General features: G+C 49.2%; 7 protein-coding genes across 7 annotated transcripts; 4 read left to right on the forward strand and 3 right to left on the reverse strand.

The window, feature by feature from the left end:
• Positions 1-1,816: 1,816 nt before the first annotated feature.
• On the forward strand, positions 1,817-3,565 carry B0J16DRAFT_17414 (uncharacterized protein). Its single transcript, XM_046122456.1, has 2 exons — positions 1,817-2,222; positions 2,277-3,565. Exons 1-2 carry the CDS (start codon positions 2,126-2,128, stop codon positions 3,413-3,415), a joined length of 1,236 nt encoding a protein of 411 aa, XP_045988974.1. The 5' UTR covers positions 1,817-2,125; the 3' UTR covers positions 3,416-3,565.
• Positions 3,566-5,607: 2,042 nt separating this feature from the next.
• Positions 5,608-7,777, forward strand: B0J16DRAFT_327956 (cytochrome P450). Its single transcript, XM_046126177.1, has 3 exons — positions 5,608-6,072; positions 6,179-6,376; positions 6,433-7,777. The coding sequence occupies exons 1-3, from the start codon at positions 5,824-5,826 to the stop codon at positions 7,564-7,566; spliced, it is 1,581 nt and encodes a 526-aa protein (XP_045988975.1). The 5' UTR covers positions 5,608-5,823; the 3' UTR covers positions 7,567-7,777.
• Positions 7,778-7,896: 119 nt separating this feature from the next.
• Positions 7,897-9,391, forward strand: B0J16DRAFT_327957 (uncharacterized protein). Its single transcript, XM_046126178.1, has one exon. The coding sequence runs from the start codon at positions 8,163-8,165 to the stop codon at positions 9,105-9,107; it is 945 nt and encodes a 314-aa protein (XP_045988976.1). The 5' UTR covers positions 7,897-8,162; the 3' UTR covers positions 9,108-9,391.
• Positions 9,344-10,816, forward strand: B0J16DRAFT_17443 (uncharacterized protein). Its single transcript, XM_046122468.1, has 2 exons — positions 9,344-10,302; positions 10,359-10,816. The coding sequence occupies exons 1-2, from the start codon at positions 9,621-9,623 to the stop codon at positions 10,688-10,690; spliced, it is 1,014 nt and encodes a 337-aa protein (XP_045988977.1). The 5' UTR covers positions 9,344-9,620; the 3' UTR covers positions 10,691-10,816.
• Positions 10,817-10,829: 13 nt separating this feature from the next.
• Positions 10,830-12,684, reverse strand: B0J16DRAFT_408971 (TAFII55 protein conserved region-domain-containing protein). The gene has a single exon (XM_046133064.1). It carries the CDS (start codon positions 12,474-12,476, stop codon positions 10,974-10,976), a length of 1,503 nt encoding a protein of 500 aa, XP_045988978.1. The 5' UTR covers positions 12,477-12,684; the 3' UTR covers positions 10,830-10,973.
• Positions 12,685-13,080: 396 nt separating this feature from the next.
• B0J16DRAFT_17451 (uncharacterized protein) lies at positions 13,081-15,358 on the reverse strand. The gene has a single exon (XM_046122474.1). It carries the CDS (start codon positions 15,111-15,113, stop codon positions 13,278-13,280), a length of 1,836 nt encoding a protein of 611 aa, XP_045988979.1. The 5' UTR covers positions 15,114-15,358; the 3' UTR covers positions 13,081-13,277.
• Positions 15,359-18,280: 2,922 nt separating this feature from the next.
• On the reverse strand, positions 18,281-21,167 carry B0J16DRAFT_352350 (kinesin motor domain-containing protein; the record flags this gene model as incomplete). Its single annotated transcript, XM_046129257.1, has 2 exons — positions 18,281-20,388; positions 20,438-21,167. The coding sequence occupies 2 exons, from the start codon at positions 21,165-21,167 to the stop codon at positions 18,281-18,283; spliced, it is 2,838 nt and encodes a 945-aa protein (XP_045988980.1).
• Positions 21,168-21,935: the final 768 nt, after the last annotated feature.

The raw sequence follows: 21,935 nt of genomic DNA on the forward strand, positions 1-21,935 counted from the left end.
TTTTGTGGGCTGTCGATTCAACACAAGTTAAGACTCCATGACGGAGTAGTGGGCTTTGAGAATGCGCTTCACACGCGTAAAGCATTATAGACCTGGGGGCTATTACACTTGGGACCGTGGGCTCGTGGCATGTTGCAAAGGCACCTTCGCCGGTGCCTGTGGCTTTATGTTGGCTTTTGATCAAGTCTGTCTTCCAGACGGACACCACGTGGGCTTCTGAGGAAATTTGTTGACGGCTCTTTGGGAAGATTCTCCTTCTGTCTTTGCAGACATTGCGGAGTGGACCAAGTCGGTTCTTGCGAATACTCTGAGGGTCCTGGGGGCTTTCTCGAAACCTAACCACTACGATGCCATTGCCTATCCTCAGGCTTCAACCGGTGATGAACCCCTCTGCCATTGATGACTAGACCACATTGATTTGTTATACCATGTATTTCTTACTCTGGAGTTGTTTTCATCGTTTGATGTTGGTGAGTATACCACTGCCGTTATTCTTTCGATTATGTAGCATCGGGATCCGTCCACTTCCCAGGTATAAGGGGCGCAATAAAAGTTCGATCATGATTTCTATGAAAATATTTTATCTCAAGTTCATGTGACTGTATATGTGAATGTTACAAATAAGATAAGATGAGACTTGCTCATTATCATTCTTCCAACACATGGAAGATAATATTGCCGTGCTGGGCTCATGAGATTATCATATTGAGATAGACGTCCAAAATTACGATGACTTGGGATAACCAGTCACAAAAAGTCAAGAATGACGTTGGGTTGAAGATTCATATGCGTGGCGTGTGATACAACTCAGCCCGAGACAGCGCGTGCGGAGAGGCCAGTCTTATGAGAGCTGACTTGCGCGTGAGCAAATAAACATGATCGTGCTACAATGATGGTCCCTGGATTTGTTGGGGAAAGACGACATGTCAGGGAGGACAGGTTCACGTAGGTCAGTCATAATAGTCAGCTGGTATATAGCGCCCAGTACAGTATCAACTATCTTGTCCTTAACGAGCATGCAAGATGGAACAAGCCATATCGAACTGTGCCGCCTGGGCTGATGTAAACATGTCTCAGCAGCGGGAAATAAACAGCCAACAGCTTAAGGTTTCGTTTCTAGGTGGTTTAGGTTTGCGGTTACACGCATGATGAAGACCCAGTAAAGTCGGCAGATCGATAAGATGGAGTTTGAAGGGTCTTGATGGGTGACCCATGTATATAGGGCGACTGTAACAAGCGTGGGCAGATAATCTTTCATTGTCGAAACAATGTATATCTCAACAATGTAAGATTGTACGATAACTAGGATGATCATCAGCTTCAGCCAGCCTCGTCTAGATAGAAACTTTATGCGAAAACCTAAATGATACAACGCAGTACAAGAAACGTTGAGAATAGATCTGGATCTGGCTATTTGATGGTCTATTTCTTGTCTATTGAGCTTGTTTGACTTGGACCCAACCCCGCCCTGTGCTCATGACCGGTATGTTCGTGCTGCGTGCTCATAAACAGAGGCGGGGGATGAAGTACCGATACTTAGCGGGAGCTACTTCACCGCCCGAAGGGCAAGCAGATGGACAGTGTGCGATAGAACCATCGTCATCGTTACGGCATTACTGTAGATGCATACAATCGGGTTCTCATCCGGCGTAACTAATGCGGGCGTTTCACAGCTGCGCGTGATGCGCTCGCACTGTCTCCTCACACCCTCCTTCAAGTATCTCTACTTTAGTCGTTATCAAAGACGGCCGAAACGTGCTCTCGTGCCTGTAACAAAGGGAAAGCAGCCATTTATCCATCTCCCCAACCCGGTCAACGCACAATACCAAGGCCCCGACTTCGCTATCAATTAACCAAACTTCTCTGTCCTTTTTTTATACCCTCTTTTTCTGCAGTGAACAGTTTCCATTGTCAACCTTTAACTTCCTTATCGAGTCTGCTCTGAATAACATCTACCCCAGACCTCAGATAAGCGGAGATAAAGCTAGTGACCCGGTCGATCTCACACCCTGCGCATGTGCCGTGCCTCGTGCTCCGCCCCTAGAAGAGGACTCGACTGCCAAGTTTCCAGATAAACTTGACCTTTAAACAAACATTCATACCACCAAAACAAAGAGGATTCACGATGGACGGACAGGCAAACCAGAGTTGGCAAGGAAACAGGATGTCTCCTAATCCTGCGAGATCGAGTCCTGGACTTCCTCAGCAAAGACGTTACGACGGTTAGTTCTCACCAACTCTATTGACCACATTGTACGTCAGCTAACAATATCTAGAATCTTGGGTAGAAGTAGCATCGCAACCTTCGTCTTCATCCCTTTCTAGCATCGGCGACGAGATTGTCACCACTGGTTTACGCGTTGGGAACCCCTATGTTCGTCGACGTCGCTTACAACCCTCGGCAAGATCGCTTCCCCAACAAAATACGGCTATCCACAACGGCTCTGCCGCCGATATGAGCAGCCAGGAAGAATACGATGAAAGCGATAGCGAAGATGATCGCCTCCTTACAAGCTCGACCGAGAATGCCCAGCGGTCTGAAGAAGATATGGATTTGGACTCGGAAGCCGAGTCAGATGGTGATAACGTCACCGCGCTTGGGCGGGTGTCTGATCGACCTGCAGACCAACCCATCTTCCGACCTCAACCCAACGCCTTCACTCATCCATCAACACAGCGACGAGACTCTGCTCCAGCTATTCCTACCGCGCCCCCTCCTCATCCTCACAATGGTCTTACACGACCTTCTTTTACCCAGCGATCGCAGACACGGCCCCACCGTGCGGGTCCAAGCTTTATGTCCCCAGCTGTTCGTGAAGAGAACGATGCAGCTCTACGCGCATCCCTAACCACTCTTCTTTCTTGCGCACACGCAGCTAGAGGTCTGCCAAAGTCCAAGGAAGAGGCTGAGGCCCAGAGAGCAGCCGCTGCAGGCGTAGGACCCAGTAGCCAGCCGATGGAGCTGCGGCTCGTGCCGGAGTCGGAGCTGTCACCAGAACCACCAAGACAAAGACGGGCCCAGCGACCCGCTGCCCCGTCTCCACCCCGCAAACGGGCCGGGGGATCAAGATCTCCTTCACGAACCACCTCCGAGAGGGGCAAGCACAGCTCCGGATCACCAACGGCCCCACGGGCTACCAAGAAGAAGAAGGTGGCCCAGATGGAAGAGCCTACCACCATCTCGCCAACTCTCCTCACATGGGTTGTCAGCGCCGGCGTTGTCATTGTCGTCTCTGTGGTGGGGTTTGGTGCAGGGTATGTTATCGGTCGTGAAGCTGGCAGGCAAGAGGCGTTGGCGGTCAGCGTTGGCAGTGTCAACGATACTACATCTTGCGGACAGGAAGTTATCCGATCTTCAGGCAGCGGACTACGAAAACTTCGATGGGGTGCCGTTGGCAAGAGCATCGTTGCTTAGGAACCACCAACGATGCGACATCCAAAGTTTTTCGGTCAGCGCCTGGAGTGAGGACAATAGAGTTGACGAGATTCACGATGAATATGTCCGCCACTTACGCAACATAAAAACGTTGGTGGGACAATATTCACATTTACGGTTACGACATATGCAAAGACGCGGTCCTACAATATGATGTCGACGTTGATGTTATTTAACGATTCAACATGTAACAAGCGAGAATACCTTGGTGCATTTGCGCGCATTTTCTGTTCGGCATACAACAATGAATTTGGCATGGATGGCTTCTACTTTTATCTATTATAGCCAGGCGAGTCTGTTTTTTATTATCTATTTTTCGGTGTTGCTTGAAACTAAACCTGAGCCCAATTCCTACATTTTGTCCAGTATTATCATCAATCAAATAACAATTTAATACCACTATCATCAAAGAAGTCTTCCTTTACTGATTACGGCACTAAGAAGGCTACTTGACTGGTGCTAATACTGGACGACATGTAGAGCTTGGGCTTAGGATTCGTGGAAAGTGATACCGGAAAGAACAGTCTTCGTTTAGAGGCGTTGGTAATATTCCCCTTGAGATTTTCATCACTTAGTAGTATAGGATATAGGAATAAAAATATCATTCGCAAATACTTGTATCGGTTATCATGCCTAGCTTTGATGTGATGAAATGCGATCGAACCCGAATACGAGTGGCTGACTTACTCCAGTGTCTCGATCTTGATCGCGTTCAGGGTCGAGTTTAAGATACGAGCAGTAATAAGGATTTGAGTCTAGCAGGAATTTATGAAACTGCTTGGCATCAAATCCTGAATGGAGCAAGATGGTTGAAAGCGGTGGCTGCGATGAGAGTTTTCCCGTGGTGTTGTTGAGAACTTACCTCATCGCAGAATACTCTTGTCCGGTCTGTCACATTTCGGCGCCGACTTACGGGACGGAACGGAGCAGAACGGCCTCCGGAGGTCCGTATTGCTTCTCACCGTTTTGCCTTGTAAATACGGAAGAGTAACGGACTGCTACGTTTTATTTCCTCGTAGATCCCTACAATGAACCCCAAGAAGCGTCAGCCCATATTAAGCGGGGCATCGGAGACGAGGTGGTTTAAGTGATCGGAGTGATCCGGGGCTCTGGGTTCCAACATAGGATGTTTTTGTAAAAGGTTTATTTTGAAGAGCTCAGGGGTAGTGGCCGGGGATCTCGTTGATATTTCCGGCGGTATTGTAGCTTCGAATTTATGGCACGGTGAGTAACAACCAAGACAACACCAACGGGAGAGGATTGATCGACAAAAGGAATATTCCGTTGACCATCATCATGCATATGCGTAAATGAAATTGGAGTCTTGGTATCGCGAATATCCTATCTTCAGTTCCGTATTCGTTGAACAACATGTGAATACGGATACTGCCTTTGACCGTGTTCTGATCCTAGGAATCACAAATCCTTCGAAAGCAATTGACCAATTACCGACGTGGTCTTATTCATCGAGGACCCTGAAAATGATGCGAGCATCGTCACATAAAGAAATAGCCGATTGTTGACGACAACTCATAGAACAGGTCGGGTTCTTATTCGGACCATAGCGGTATAGCCTCAGGGACTTTTCATCAGACCATTTCGATAAGTCTCGAATCGGCTGAGTAACGGAGACTAATCAATTGCCGGTAGTCATGGTATGATGTGGAAAAGAATGCTCTTTAACTTAGACAGCAGTTTTATTGTCATCAATGCATTGTAAAGCTGAGATATATCGTTGTTTTCCCAAAGATATCTCAACGTCTTTACCTTTCTTAGTGGCAGTACGTACTGTAACCCATTAATGCCATGGCATAAAGTAATTCAATTGGTGGGGGGTGATAAGAATGCGAAAAAGGAGGGCAGAGGGGTTCCTGCCGAGATCTGGCACCACTAGAATTCTAGAAGTCGATGCGAATACGAATTCGTGAACTATCAACCAATCATATCACACCCTTTCGTGACGGGAGGACGAAAGCCCCCACTACTTCCAGGTACCGTTCGTCATGGTTGGACCATATCGGGTTCCGTTTTACAGGGCGACAGGCAGTAAACCGTCAATCGAGCCACTAAATCTCGAAAGGGTGCAGGCGGTGTACCGCGCTGTTGGTGGGGACCTCTTTAGGACACCCCGGTCCGAAAAAAAGACGTCGGGGTGGTCGCAATTACATATCAGTTAATCTCCTTCGCCATTTACTTTCGATTCTGTTTTCCTGTCAGTCTCTACTCTTCCTCTACTTCTACAGGCTCGCCATTGGAAACCCCTTTTACTTCCTGGTGTTGACTTGACAAAGATTCTTTCTTAATCTTCATTTCTCTCTTCTATCCTACTTCCATCCCTTTCAGAATCGTAACCGAACCGTCGCAACCTCCCTACGACACACCCAACCATGGGTCTCCTTCAAGAATTTGCGAGCCATCCGCTCGCACAACAATTCCAGGAATTCTCCCTGGTCAAGCAAATTGGAATTGGCTTCGGAGCGTTCATCATCCTCTCCGTTGTTCTCAATGTCCTCAGCCAGATCCTCTTCCGAAACCCCAATGAACCCCCTATGGTCTTCCACTGGTTCCCCTGGATCGGAAGCACCATTACATATGGAATGGACCCCCCTACGTTCTTCAAAGAGAACCGTGCCAAGGTAAGTTTGACAAATCAGTCCGTGCTGGGAACACACCGGCCTTGAGAGCGCAGACCTCTCAAGACTGCGATGCCAGCAACCAAGACCAAAGCTAACTTTGCGCCAGCACGGCGATGTCTTCACCTTTGTCCTCCTCGGAAAGAAAACCACTGTTGCTCTTGGCCCTGCCGGAAACGACTTCATTCTCAACGGAAAGCTCAAGGACGTCTGCGCCGAGGAGATCTACACCGTCCTCACCACTCCTGTCTTTGGCAAGGATGTCGTCTACGATTGCCCCAACTCCAAGCTCATGGAGCAGAAGAAGGTAAGAAACAACGGCAAACAGATTCACAGCAAACATACTAATATGCTGGCTTCCAGTTCATGAAGATTGCTCTTACCACCGAAGCCTTCCGATCTTACGTTCCTATCATCTCCGCCGAGGTCCGCGACTACTTCAAGAGAAGCCCCGATTTCAAGGGCAAGTCTGGTATCGTCGATATTCCCAAGAAAATGGCCGAGATCACCATCTTCACTGCATCCCACTCCCTTCAGGGCAGCGAAATCCGCAACAAGTTCGACGAGTCTCTGGCTGCTCTCTACCACGACCTCGACATGGGTTTCACCCCTATCAACTTCCAGCTTTACTGGGCTCCTCTCCCTTCCAACCTCAAGCGTGACCAAGCCCAGCGCACTGTTGCCAAGATCTACATGGATACCATCAAGGAGCGCCGTGCTAAGGGCACTGACGATTCTGAGCACGACATGATGAAGCATCTTATGAACTCGACCTACAAGAACGGTACCCCTGTCCCTGACCACGAGGTCGCCCACATGATGATTGCTCTTCTCATGGCCGGTCAACACTCTTCTTCTTCCACCAGCTCCTGGATCATGCTCCGTCTCGCTCAGAACCCTCAAATCATGGAAGAGCTCTACCAGGAGCAAGTCAAGAACCTTGGTGCCGATCTGCCTCCTCTGACCTACGAAGACCTCGCCAAGCTGCCTCTTAACCAGGCTATCATCAAGGAAACCCTCCGCCTTCACGCCCCTATTCACTCTATCCTGCGCGCCGTCAAGTCTCCCATGGCTGTCCCTGGCACCAAGTATGTCGTTCCCACCTCGCACAATGTTCTCGCCGCTCCCGGTGTCAGCGCTACCGACTCTACCTACTTCCCCAACCCTGATGAGTGGGATCCTCACCGATGGGAGGCCGATTCTCCCAACTTCCCCCGTATGGCTACCAAGGGTGAGGACGAAGAGAAGATCGATTACGGTTACGGTCTTGTCAGCAAGGGCTCAGCTTCTCCCTACCTGCCTTTCGGTGCTGGCCGTCACCGATGCATTGGTGAGCACTTCGCCAACGCCCAGCTTCAGACCATCGTTGCCCAGGTTGTCCGTGAGTTCAAGTTCCGCAACGTTGATGGTGGTAACACCCTGATCGGCACCGACTACGCCTCCCTCTTCTCCCGACCTCTGGAGCCTGCCAACATCCACTGGGAGAGACGCCAGTAATTAATGCCAAACGGCAATGACGCGAAGACACGAAACAAGTTGTATTTAAGCAGCACATGCTGAGGAGTTGAATGTTTTGAAATGGCTGGGCTGGTATTATTTCCAAAAAAAGAGAAGCCAACTGTCATTCCATGGTAGTAAAGTTCTGGCGATAGACTATACATTTTTAATTAGCAATGATCAAAATATGAATTGTTCAACTTTCTGGGTTAAATTGGCAATCTGTTTGTGTCTGTGGGTCGCTGATCTGATATCTAAGTGAGCCGATCTCAAGGCTTTTGAAAGGAGCTGAGCTGAGTTCAGTGAAGTTGGAAGTTGGCAGAGCAAACCCCACTGACGCGAACGCCATCAATGACGACTGTACCGCATTCTAACCACTGGGACTGCAACATAATTGTTGTTATTTGTTATTCCGCATACTCATTTTGAAGCAATATTGTTTACCCTCAGCCCTATCAGTCACTCCTCTTGTATACTTTGAGCAGAAACCATCAAGTTGGTGGTTCAACTAAGGGTCCGTTCATCAATACCTATTTAGACCTGCCCAGCACCCTTGACCAAGCCAGGGACCAGGCCCAGCACCTCATCAAGACATCATGAGCGAGTCATACGGCCCTCTTATCCGGCTCTGGGGAATTCATCCTTCTAAGCTTCCGGCTGTAGGGTGTCGGTCTAAAGAGCTTAAGGTACTACTCACTTCAATTCTTCTCGAAGCTGTTCCATTTATACAAACGGTCCCTTCTGAGATCCCCTCCGTGGAGCCTGCTACAGAGCTCCGCTCCACAAATGAACTATGGAAACACAAGACAAGCAAGACGTACGACGGTTCTGCAGCCCCTGTTCATATATTCGAACGTACTGTAGACGCCGAGACTCTAGGCATTGTCGCCCAAAAGAACCCCGGTCTTGGCGTCTCCCCTGATAAAGCGCAGTCGGAGCTCTGGGCACTACGACGAAGCACTCACAAACCAAAGAAAGAGAAGGGCACAGCAGACTGGGATGAGTTTGTGAGATGTTTCAAGGAGAAGCACGCTGAGGCGGAGAAGCTCTTCACCCCGGGTGTTACAAGCTTCATGAGACTACATGAGTGGGATTGCTCGGGCATCGAGGTCCAGCTAGATGGCGACGTGTGGGTTGACTGGACTCTCCGTCGTGAAGAATCCGTCCATGACCTTCCTGGCCCACTGTCTAAGCGTGTCTTTCCAGTCCTTCAAGCTACAGCTGCTGTGCGAGGCCGCAAGGAGTTTATCGTCATTCAGATCGCTATTCGGGCCAGTGATGGTGCGACGGATGTAGCTGTACACGAAGGCCCTGTCCGGGCAGCCTACTCTAGTATCGAGAGGGTCAGAGAGTTGGAAGATGGGCACTTGGAGTGGGTGATGGGGACGGTATCCGATGCGAAGGGGCTGGTGCCTATGTGGGCGCAAAAGCTGGGCTTGCCTGGGGCGGTGGCTAAGGATGTAGGCAGTTTTATGCAGTGGATTGGCGAGGAGAGGCTGAAGGGTAAAGATGCTGAAGTCATTGGCGATCTGGAGGAGTAAGTAGGAGCTGAGGTGGTTGTTTGCGTAATTCTTGTGGATGTTCTTGCTGGGTGGATGGTCGCTTTTGAGGGCAAGTACAAGAGCCCTTTCTAATAACTCCGTCTTTACATGTTTCCTTCTCACGAATAAACGAATAGATGAGAAATTGGAATAGCGTTGTTGCGATAGAGTTGCAGACTTTGGAAGTGGTAAGTGGGCAAGACTGTTCATGCCTCCTGCCTGCTCCTATGCTGGGCTCTTTCCTGCCTCGACTGATTTACTGCTCCTTCCATCTTCACCTGAAGCCAACTTTTTTAATCGCCTTGTCTCCTCTCCTCTTCTCTTTTTCTCTTGACGTGACCATCTCTCCCCTTTGAATTATGTCCATACGGGATATCATTGTGAGAGATACAATCATTGCAACTGGATTCCCCTTTTTAGATGTTTCGATGAACCAGCCGCTTGGTCCCGCGCACTTGCATCATCCTTCTACTTTTCCACAGATTATTACAAGTTTCAGTGAACACCGGCGAGATGCCAAAGACAGCAAAGACAGCAAAGACTCGTCGTGTAGCTCCTATACGGACAGTTACTACACGTCGAGCTCCCCCATCGCCGCCTGCCAGTCAGAATACGAACACCACACTAGCGACTTCATCGACAAGGATAGCAGTGCCCGTGTCTGGGCCTGCCTCAGCTGCTACATCGCACGCAGATAACGAAGGCTCCAAGCTTTCAAAGCAAGCAGATGCACTTGCTAGGATGAGTTTTCAAGTAAATCTAAATGCTGTCTCGAAGATTGCATACGCGCTACAAGACGACGTCAAGAAGCTTGTTCTACAAACTGCGGACAACCACGGATACAGACGAGAAAACGAAGAACGAATGACAAGGATGATGCTTGAAGTACAAACTATAAAACAATTTATGGCTTCTCTGAAGGACGCCCCTCCAGCTATGCAGGCTGATATTGAGAGAACACAAGAGGAGATGCGAAAAACTGTGAAAGATTGGCACGCCAAATTCGACGGTATAGAAACCCAAGTTGAAGCAATCTCCAATGCAGCGAAACAACCGCCCAAACCAGTGACCACAAAGGCCGTAAATCCAGGGCCTTTTACTCCTGACACTCTCGGCAGAGAGACCAGGTCGGCCAAGAAAGCCAGGATAGAAGCCGACGTAAGTGCAAAAGAGCAGCAAAGTAGTGAACTAGCGAGTAAGTATCTCTCGACATAGTCTACTTACCTCAACGAGTACTAAACTACTACAAAGATTCTTCCAACTTATCAACCCCCGAAGGGCGCATCCACGAAGCGATCAACTCTACGAAACGTTGGAACCGTGAGCACAAGGTCACCAAGCTGAAAGATAACCAATACATCGTCTCGTACTTCAGAAAGCAAACGCAACGAGATCCTCAACTAGCGAGCATACTGCAGCGGACGTTTCAGAACCGTGTTGTGAAGAATGTTGAGGGCGAAGCCAACCCCCGAGGCCTTGAAGAGTGCAGCAACTATGCCTCGTGGAACGATGTTACAGACACAGCTGCGAAAGTTCTGATCGCCAATGAAAAGAAGCTTATCGAGCTACTGCAACGAAGATGAGACCAGTGCAGGTATTCTGGGAGGATTGAGAAGGTATTGGGAGGGCAATTTTGATAGGATTCGATGGAAGAATGATTGTCAATAGAGGGGGAAAACTCGTTTCAAGACTTTACTAGGGCCATTGTTCAAGATAACTCAATGTGGTATTTGTTCTGGATTCATATCTAATTCATGAATTCTCAAGTCCTGGAACACACCTTAACGCCATTTCCTTGCAATGAGCCTTTTGTTCCATATTATCCTGCCCGGCGACAATTGTGACCCTCACTATATCCAACGGCATCTAATCATCCGTCTCAATACCAATAGACGAATTTTTGAGCTCGATTTCTGCCTTGAGCTGCTTGATGGTTTGTTCAATACGAGTCTTCAAGATCCTGTTCTGAGTGCGTGCCAGCTCGGCTTCCTTGTTACCCAGCTGTTTCTTGAGGTCATTGATAATATCCTTGACACCCTGCTCTTCATCTCGCTGGGCACGAGCATCGTCATCCAGATCGTCGTCATCATCATCGTCGTCATCGTCTGAAACTTCTTCTGACTCGTCTGACTCGATACTATCTTGTAGAGGCGCAGGCGTGTTGACTTGGGTGGTTGTCATAGGCGTCGTTGCATCCAGACCAGTGGCAGGAGTCTCGGCAATTACTTCTCCATTAGCGAAAGCAGCCTCCAGATCGGCCTCCAGTGTGTCGTCTCCTTGTTCTTCGCCGAACAATGCGTCCTGATTTTGGAAGTAGTCCTCCATAGTATCATCTATCTCTCCGTCGGCATCCTCATCCTCGTCGTCTTTGCTTTCATCGACCCATTCCCAGCGCGTCGAGCCGGCCTTAGCGTCCTCGGCGAGCAGACGCTCGACTTCTGCTTCCTTGTCTTCAATCTCCTTACGACTGATGGTCTTTGCAAATCGGCGGTTCACACAATCGTGCATGGGTGGTGTCAGGCCGTGTGGCCATCTAAAGTGCTGGTCGATCATGCTTGGTAGGGGCGTTTCCCTGGCCTCGGCCTCGCTAGAAATTCTGGCGTAGACCAGAAGCATTTGGCAGATGTCAGCGGATTTGAGAAATGACTTTCTGTCCCACGTTTTCATCGCCTCGGTGATCGTTGGTAAGTCTACCATAACAGCGGCAAAGTGCTGACCCTTGACTGTCACGACTGCCCTTCTGCTATCCTCCTCAAAAAACTTGAGTTGGATATCTGCTCCTCCTTGACTCCGTGGAAGGCCCATTTTTCCATTCTCCATGCACCATCGAACATAATCACAGTGCTCTCCTGGCATCATCCTTAGAACAAACTGCTCCTCGATCGACGGGTCCTTTTCTCTATCGCTCGCTTCTGAGTCGTAACCATCTCCAGGAGGGTGAACTGGTGCGCGTCCCTTCGGCTTCACCACCACTGTCGGAGTGAGTCCTGACTTTGTAGGCTTAAGTTTAATCTTGGTCGTCGGATGCGCCGAGCCCAACTCATCATCCAGATCATCATGCGCACGCTTCTTACTCTCGACGAGTTTCTGTGTGGGTTTAGGCTGCCTTCCAGCTTTTGTCTTGGTCGGAGGCTGTTCGGCGGGTGTCGAAGGTTGTGATTTCCCAATCTTCAGCTTCACTTTGCGACCTCCTTCTGTCGGTGTTGGGGTAGCTACAGCACCCGGCGCTGCTGTGGCCGAGGCCGGGACGGAGGCTGATGGTGTGGCAGTTGGGTTTGCGTCGGCAACGAAGGATGAGGATCGGTTGACGTTAATCTTTAGTCGAGGTTTCGCGGCTGGCGTGCCTTCTTTCGGCGTGGGTGTAGACATGTTGGCGATCTGGAGCTTGCAGAGCCAATGCGCCTCCAAGGCTCTTTATTTGGTAAGGACCTGGCGCGTGTACTGCAATAACTCTGTATTGAATGGCGTCCAGAATATTAGAGGGCAGTGGAATTAGTAAGAGCAAGAAGAGTCTATGCCCGTCAAGCCGTTTCTCTCTAAGGCGAATGGAAGTTTGATAAAATGGAGTGATAGCAGGTATCCTTCAGAGAAATCGCACGGAAGTCGCGCCGCGTGCGCCCAGAAGCATGATGGATGGGGTCCACTTTTATCCGTCTGGCAGTTCATCAAGCCAATATAAACCAGCTACGGGCACCTACCTACCTTGGTACTTAAATATCTAAAGGACTGGGCAGTAAACATTAATTGATTAGGAGCACCAACCTTCTTTGTAGGTTCTCAGGAAACCCTTATCAACAAAGTAAATTTTTGTTATTCTATTGTGTCTTCTGATCCCTGGCTTGCTACTCGTTTGTATATCAATACGGCGTCATGACTATCCAAAGCTTCTACCATATGCAACCTCCAAAAGGAAAGTTTTGGAACCGGCTTGAGTTACAAAACTACGATGAATACTTCTAGTCTGAAACCATATCACAAATACAAGCACCTCAAATACTGGCTACGCCATATTGATAAGAAAATATAGATTGGTATCTTATATGTCATTTGAAAAACGCCGCCCAACACCATCTCATGAGAATTGCCTTGCAGGTTTATTTCTTGTACGGCTCCTGACCAATATGGTAACCCAAGAAAATAGAACAGATTTGGCCGAATATTCGATGTATTTTACCAGTCAATCCCCGTCCAGCCATAGGTGCCGTCAACGTTATGCCAGCCACCGTTTTCTATACTATCCTCCCAGCCCATCATAATGGCCAGCAGCCGGCATCCCATAGAGCTCACGGTGCACACGACTTTGTCGCTTGACTCGGCGAGTACAGCGAGATCCATCATGTAGGCTCGACCAACGAGGCTACGAAGTCTCAGTGTTTCTTGGGAGGGGGGTGCCATATGCCTGGCTTCCTGGTTGACATTCTCAACAGTGACACCAGCAGGTGCCTCGGCAGCATTGTTCTTGCTGTCGACACCAAGGTTCCAAAACAGGGGAGCGAAGAAGCCACCTTCCCAGCCGAATGTGTTCTCAACGAAGTTGTTGGGCGTTTGTTTGTTACCCCCGGCCCGAGCTATCGCACCCTTTGAAGCAAGACGGATGCGATCTTGAGAAAGAATGGTGTGCTTGAACTCGGGTTCTTCATGGACTGTGGGATCGTCTGATGCCAAAAGGGTAAGAGAGTGTTGTGGAGTGGAGCTCTCGACTCCTGTGCTGTTGTAGTACTCTTCGACATAGCGACTAGCCTGCTTGAGATAAATGTCGGCCGGGATGTACGTTTCGCTGTATTGCAACTCGAGAGGGTGCTGATCGCCATGGCGAACATGGAGTCCAATAATAGGTGCATGTGCCGTAAGGCTATCCTCAGCCTTTGCCTTTGCCTGAAGTCCAAGGATACGGTTATCAACATAGGTCTGGTCCTCTTCATTTAGGAAGAAGAGGTCTTCAAATCCTAGGCGAGCCAACTCGAAGAGATCCCGCAAACCATTATCAGTTCCAGCAACGCGGTGGTTCTGGGCCAGCAGGGCTGGAAAGACTTCCTTTGCCGTTGCAGCTGAGACAACCAGATGGCGAGCTTGGAAAGGGCAAGGTACCATGTGGTGCCTTGGAGGTGGGCGGCATTCCGGAACTGGAGGGGTCTCAAAGATTTGATCCCAAGAACCATAAGCCCATCGTTTGTCAACGATGAAGAAGTCGCGGCCCAGTTGCTTGGCGAGTCCATAAAAGGTCCAAAGCATCATAAGAGTGTTGCCAAGTCCGGCATCTGTCGATTCCAGGACAAAAGTCATAGTGCTCTCGCACACAGGCTTGTGGTTCAGGTGTTTCTTGTCTACTCCCACAAACTTGCCCTTGTTTTTGGCACGAAGTCCCTTTGTAGGAGTAAGAAGGCCTGATCTTTCGGCTTCGTAAACGTCGACATAGTATTCGTCTTGGGCATCGTAATTGATTATGGCTGTTTCGGTGATCGGACCTTTGTGGTGAGTATCCCGTGCTCGCGAAGAGACCTCTCGACATTGACTTCCCATTTCAGCGTACTGCTCCATGGTCAGGGGGAAATCTCCATTCGGTGGGATATAGACCGTCCACTTTGAGAGGCCCTTGTTGTCGTTAACCAGAATTGGTGTAGGGAAGTCTGGGAAAGCATCTTGGCCGACCATCTCGAACTCCTCTTGTTCAAAGTAAGGCCATACTGCTGATGGAATCACGTTTGGGTTTTGAAAAGCCATGGCTGCGAGATAGGTGAGTGACAATAGAATGCCGAGGAGAAAAAGACGTCGAAAGACTCGACTCGGCCGAGTAACCAAGATCTGGCTCGATTTTCTCTTCGGGGGTCGAGGTACAAGTGCCGGAAGCGCTGGTGAGGCAGGTGGTGAAAAGAAAAGGTGGTTGAAGTTGAATCGTGACGAAGTTGAAGAAATTGGACCTCGATCCTGGGCATTATAAGAGGTGGCTCGACGCAAGTTGAGTGCAGGCGGCACCACCAGCATCTTGGTTTGGGTAGAGCCTGACATTGCGAGATCTTGTGAGAAGGAGTGTGGTGTAAGTAAAGCAGTTGAGCCAAAAAGGTGTAATAGAGTCCGCAATCACGGTCAAAGAGTATTGCTTCGAATGGTAGTTCATGTAATGGCCAAAAGCCTCCCGATGCCAGTTTCTTCCGCGCTCGTCAATTGATTTCGTTTTGAGGAACGTCGAGAATAGATTGTGCTGGCTTTGGCTGGTGGGTGTAACACAAGCAGCAAGTGGTGTTGCTTTGAATAGCGTCCACGAATACTATGAACGGAAACAGGTTCTCTTTCCGACGGTTGGACAAACGTTCTAATGGTAGATCTGAATGTAACTCTCGTCGTCACAGTTTGTCTCGAGAGATTTCAAATGTCAAGAAATGGTTGAAATGAATGTGCAAAGAATCGAATAAGCGCTCAAGTTAGAAGTTAAGGCATCAAGCCTGTGAACTGCACTGCAGATAGGTGAGAAGAAAAGTGAAGTGAAGATGAAGAGTAAATCAAAATCCCCGCGGGGCACAAGACGAAAAGGAAGAAGAAACAAAAAGTTCTAGGGTCAGAAGAAATACATGGCGGGCATGTTTAAATTTCTCCGTATCGTGGATTTGGATACGGGTACAGAGTACAGTAGAAGATGACAAGACTATGGCCCAGGTCGATGGGGCTCGGCCCATGACAGGGTCTACCCCGGGTTGGAAGCAACTCCGAAGCAACGCTTGCTTCGGGATACTCAAGCACGGATGAAATTTCGTATCAGGGAGGCACGACAAGCGTACAGATGCGTGATTGTACTGGATGAGGGAAGTGCGTTCGTGAAGTAACCAATTAGCTCTTCTTGGCCGCTTATTCGCACCTGCCACAGGAAGCCAAGATTCAATATCCACGATCCTCAATCTGTTCCTTCCAATCCTGTCACTTTCCTATCTGCCTACTCTCTATACTCTGTTGAACAAACCATCTCTTGCTACATTCTATCTATTACAAGCTAACAAAATCAAGCATTGATGTCGCGTCACGCTGCGGGGGGGACTCTAGAGGAACATCAAACAGAGAAGCGCCAGGGGTTTTACGACGATTTGCCCACGCTCTGCCTCAGACTGATTGCGCAGGGGGTACAAAAATCATCATATAGTACGATCCAGTACTGTACACAATCACTCTGCGCCACAGCATAACGTCAACAGGAAACATATCGTGTTCCGGTTGCCGACGATCATCCCACGGAACCGACAGATCATCTGCGATTAAAGTTGAGAGCTGTTACAGAAGCCCAAGGACTGGCCAACTACCTGCTTGCACTTCTCTCATGCGATGAAGTGCCGAAATGGTGATTATCTTGCTTTTCGTCATCTACCACCAGTTGAAAGTCTTTGTCGGGATGTGGCATAAGTTCCATCAACCGAAACACATATGCCGTTCTCTGCCAGCATGCCATCCCTTGCTTGTTGTTGGGTATTCACAGGCCTCAACCACTGTCCTTGTAAGGGTACTACTGTATCAGAAGTTGAATTTTCAGCTCATGACATCAAAAACAACGAATCTAAAATACGATCTCAAACAGGATGAACTGGCTGCTGAATCCTATCTCTCATGCTCTCAGCAGTCGAATGGTCTGATGCTATTAGGCTTATGGTCAAGTCCGAAAGACCGCACCCCAGTCGCGCTTCTGCAAGGAACAGCTCCTTGCTAATCTCGACAGGGATGGCCGACAAAAGCAAAAAAGGCCGGGCTTCCTAGTTCCAGACCTGTTTCAGATTCGGTATTTCTAGCAGCTACAGCCAATAGCATACGTGCACCAGCCTGACCCCTCCTTATGGTAATCTCAAGGATCACATCTGGAAAGCCAATGTTATCAGACTTCTCGAGTTTCAACGTTTAGGCTATCGAGAGAAAAGAAACAAATGCTTTACGACGTTTCGAAAAAGACAGCCTGGACGAAACAATTATTACAAAATTAGAACGAAAACTGGAAAGTAGAGAAACAAATGACCCCGAGTTAATCTACCGGATGCTTCTTCCCCCGCGCGTTTGATGTTTGATTGACAAAACATCCATCTGGTCCGAGCATGAGCTTTGTGTATGGTCTTTCCACTAGATCACTACACCACTATGAGCTTTGGGTAATACATAGTTTCATGCAGTGCCTATTGACCATGAGTTGGCGTCTCATAACTGGCCCAGTAACACTTGATATGAAATAAGATGCTTAATTTAGGTAAGTCTAATCTAGCTAGGGAAAAGAGGACTATTTATCTTAGTCCTCACATGATGCCTCTGAAGGCATCAGCAGTTTGTCCTTGGTGACTTAGACAGTTGTTGTGACTGTAAGGCAGCAAGACAAACAACATACACAAACACAAACATAGGTATAGGCAAGCCTAACCAACAGTAACTGTGAATTGGCATGGCCATTAGTTGCCAATAGAAACAAGTATCGGCCCCTTCAAGAACTTCCAACCTCGATCAACGCCTCTTGAGCGCCGTTTCGGATAATGGCAGAAGCAAGTGTTACCAATGAATCTGATTTCTTGGCCAATAGCCGGCTTATGGCTAAGAGATCTGCAATTATCACATCGGTTATTCACATGGTCGTGGCACGAATATATGCTTCAAATATCTCATTCTTTTCTTCGTTCCCGAACTTGTTCCTCTCCCTTCCCTCATCATTAACTGGAAGCAGCAGCCACTTGTCATAAGTTGGCACTGCTGTCGAATGTTCCCGCGTCGGACCCGTCATGATATAGTACATAACTGAAGATGTCTGTGAAGAATAATAAAAAATAGGGTTAAGCGAAAGGAATTGTGCCTCTTTACGAGACATCCTGCAACCCGCTCCCTGATCTAGGGGAGTAAAAAAAAATCAAATAACACAACTCGGGAGCCGCTGCGGTTCGCTGTTTTCTCACCGAGTCCCGGAAACGAACAGAGGTATGATGCGGGAAGCCGCATAAGCAAAAACAAAAGCAGACCAAAACTCTACCCTCATCTCCGACTTCTCCTCTTCAGCAACAAACTCAAGTAAAAATCGGGTATAACGCAAACAAGCCCCTTTTCCCGCAAAACCGTTCCCATTTCCTTAAACGCCTGTAAACTCAACATCTATCTCAACCCGCCACAATCGCTCAGAAAGAGACAGAAGAGGAACAAGAATGAAGTGCTCGACTCTCCGTACTATTCTATGACTCTGCTGGCACATCCTTGCGATCCTCGGGTGGGTTTGGCGTAGGAGTTCGTCGTAATGGCTCGAGGTTAGGCTCTGCTAGTGAGTCCATGTTTTGTCCTCCTACCAAGCGTACGCTTCCTCGCTTGCCCCTGACAACTTGTCCTTTCTCAACTCGATCTTGAAGCATTTCGTCCAGAAGGCTGGTCATCTCATCATCACCCCGCGTCCGCCTCTTCTCAGTTTCCGCCAGCTTGACGCTGACGGGCATTTCGGTACGTTTCTCCTGCGCTGCAGGCTTCGGTGAAAGGGGAGAGCGATGTTCAACAGTCGCTTCGGCTGTATCTCGTGATCGTGCGGCGCTTCTTAAAGCGGCTAACATCCTGTCCTTGTCGTCTAGTCTCGCTCGTAGCTCCGCGATCTCGGTATCTTTTTCTCGGAGCGCAGCAGATACGCTGTGATCCTCGCCGACCATAATCCCCTTATTTGGAGCAGCGAAGCCAACCGATGCCCGACTAGAGCTGGCACGTCGTGCTTGAAGGAGACGCTTTTCTAATGTCGCAATGTAACGGTTCTTGTCCACGAGATCAGCTTGTAGGGCACGGTTTTGTGCTGTCAAAGATGCAGTGCCGTCCCCAAATTCCCCTGCACTGTCATCCTCAGTCTCAGGTCGCGCCTCATCTCCGGAATTCCTTAGGCCGCCACTGGAGCGACGGCCAATTGTTGAAGATGCCGATGTCATGGATGCTGTCCGTTCCATGAGTGGCCTAGCACCTGAAGAAGTAGCAACTGACGAGCGGATAGATGCAGGCAACGAGATCTGCGAGAACTGTGAGAATCGTGAATATTGGCCGAGCGCGCTCATCGTCCCGTTCGAGTTGACACCAATCGACTTGGAGCTAAGAATTAGACGGTTGAGATGATCGATTCGTTCCTTGAGTGCCGTTCGAGCAAGTTGCATCTCAAGAATCTGTTCTTCGTGTCGTTCTGCCGCCTCTGCTTCTCTGGCCTTCTCTTCCTCCTCGTTAAGAAGCGGCTCTTCATCCACGTCACTCTTCTTCTTCTTTGCCTGAGTCTCCAGTTGTTGGCGCAATTCTGTGATCTCCATGCGGTATCGCTCAAGCAGCACCCTAGCTCCACCTTCTCCGCCGGCACCAAGAGCCTCCTCGGCCTTCTTTGCATGGCTGACGAGGTTATTCTTGGCCCTCGAGGCAAATTTGAGCGTATTGATCGTTTCCAGAGTGTGGTTGTTGGCCAGAACAGCACTGTTTCCGGCTCCAATCTGAATCGTGCAAAGGATACTGACCAAAGAGTTTCCCGACAAAGCACCCTGCAACAGTCGAGTAAGTTTGCTATCACGATAAGGAAGATGTTTCCCTTCCTTGTCTCCACCCTTGGCTTCCTTGTCCTTCCATTCTGAAAGCTTCGAAATAACGGTTCCGAGAGTCAGTAAACTCTTGTTGATGTGAGCTCCTTCTTGTCTGCGCTCCTTTGACTCAGCTGCCTTTTCAGAACCAGCAAGATCGATCAGGCTCAGGGTTGATACCCGGACACCACCAGGCAGAAGACCGGAACGTTTACCCTCGCCCGCAACTGGACCGCCTGGTATTCTCTCTCGAGACTCAACTACGATTTGAACAACAGCATGACTTCGCGAACTGCGGGAGTTGAACTGAGTACTGGCGGTTCTTCGAGCTTGGTCACCACGCGCAATGACGCGAAGCAGCTGCGTAGGACTCTGCACAATCTCCTCCTTGAGCGGGGTAGCATAAACACCTCGCTTACTATCCTCTCGAAGCTTAATCTCTTCCTGCTGCGGCGCTCCGCCAGATGTCGACATACTCAACAAATCATGGATCTTCTCATTGTAAATCTCCAAATAGCTGACTCGCAGCAAGAACTCTCGTGAGGGTGTTTCTCGAATGTAAGAAAAGATATCAGTAATGGCGAGCGGTATGACACCTGGTGAAGAAGCGGTTCCCTGCATGGAAAACGTCTTTCCGGTACCAGTCATACCGTACGCAAAAACGGTGCCATGGTAGCCTTCCATAACTCGTCGGACGAGTCGTTTCGCAATGTGGTCGTATACTCTAGAGTTGTGGTCATGTGTCGTGAAAACGTTGTCTAAAAACGGTCAGTTCTGATCAAGCGTTCATCATATGAGACTACACACCATAATAATGATCTCCGCCATCCTTCCCTCTGAATGAAATGAGCGACTTGCGCCCGTCAACCATCCATTCTCCATCGGGGCTTCCATTGTTTCCATTAGCATCTGGCCGAACTCGTACGCTCACAACGATGTTCCCTTTGCCATCTTGTTTCGACATTCGCTTGTCGTTGGAAGCGTCGGGCTTCGAGGCTGGTCCTTCCGCAGGATCGTCGTACGTTGTAGCCGAGGTTGAATATGAATCCTGTGCTGAGGAACTGCGACTTTGAGGCGGTGATGCTACGCTGATTAAACCATCCGACATGCGAACGTTATTGATGGATTTTCCGTCTCCGCTACCGTTAAGAAAGCTTGGTGTGCTGGAGCTGATCGTGCTGTACATTGATTCCCTCGTTGGTTTGGACGATTTCCTTGATAGTCTGGGCTTATCTGAAGTCCTTGGGCTAGGTGGCACACCGCTTGGTGTACGTGTGTCGCCTCTTGGTGGTTGTGGGAAAGAGTTGATGCTGACGCTTTTGCGGAGAGTCTTTCCTGTACCGTTGACGCCCGAAGCAGCTTTTGGTTGCGGGAGTGCTGCTGTTGGTGCTGGACCAGGAGGGGCCAGACTCATTGTTGAGGGCGTTCGGAGGCCGGATCTGGGGGTTCCGGGTGCTGATTTGGTCGACGATGAATGTGTGGGGAGGTTTCCTTTGCTTTTGCGCGTCTTGTTTACTGGTAGAGCTGGCAGGGCCATGTTGGGTGGTCCGACTGAGGGCCGGGATGGCCGCGGTAACGTTGTCGCCATCGTGGATCGGGTGGGTGTTTGTAAAAAGAAAGAATAAGAAGTTGCAAGTGCTCGCAGGCTCGAGGTCGGTGGCCTGGTGCAAAGGCTAGTTAAACGTCCTGAAAGGTCGGTCGGTCCATCAACTTAAGTCCACCGCTTAGTCTAACAGATTTGATGGGCTCGCTCGATTTAATGTCCGTCACTCTGTAGAGTGTATGCAGGTCAACTGTAACGATAAAAAGAAATTCTATCTCCAGTGGATTATGGTCCTTCGTAAGGGTGGCCTAGCTCGAGCGATCAAGGGAGGAATAAATCGGTGGAACGCGGGAGGCTGCGCGGGATCGGATGTATGTCTCTCTCCAAAGTGCTATCGACTTGGCTGTGTGGATGGATTGTCAGTGACGTGCGGCAGGGCAACTGCAACAGTGGGTAATAGTGTATGTAGAGATTCTAGCTCTAGCCAGCACAATAAGGGAAGAGTATCGATATCGATTAACAATATCGAACAAAAGCAAATCCAGGGAAAAGAACAGCAACCAGCAACGTACTCAGTCGTCGAATTGTTTGAAGGGAAAGGATTGTAGTCGAAAGGGGGGCGGCAGTTGGGAACGTTCCAAGTGACCTCTCCAAGTACTGTAGTAACGGAACAGGAGATGAGAAAGTGAACCCTTACCTTACCCTTGGGGAAAAGCAAACCGCAGCGAGCAAGGTCTCAACAAGGCTAAGGTTAGTGTACCT

The sequence above is a fragment of the Fusarium flagelliforme genome (genome assembly GCF_020744385.1).
Source record: "Fusarium flagelliforme strain FIESC 12 MPI-CAGE-AA-0113 chromosome Unknown B0J16scaffold_1, whole genome shotgun sequence".
Lineage (NCBI taxonomy): Eukaryota > Fungi > Ascomycota > Sordariomycetes > Hypocreales > Nectriaceae > Fusarium > Fusarium flagelliforme.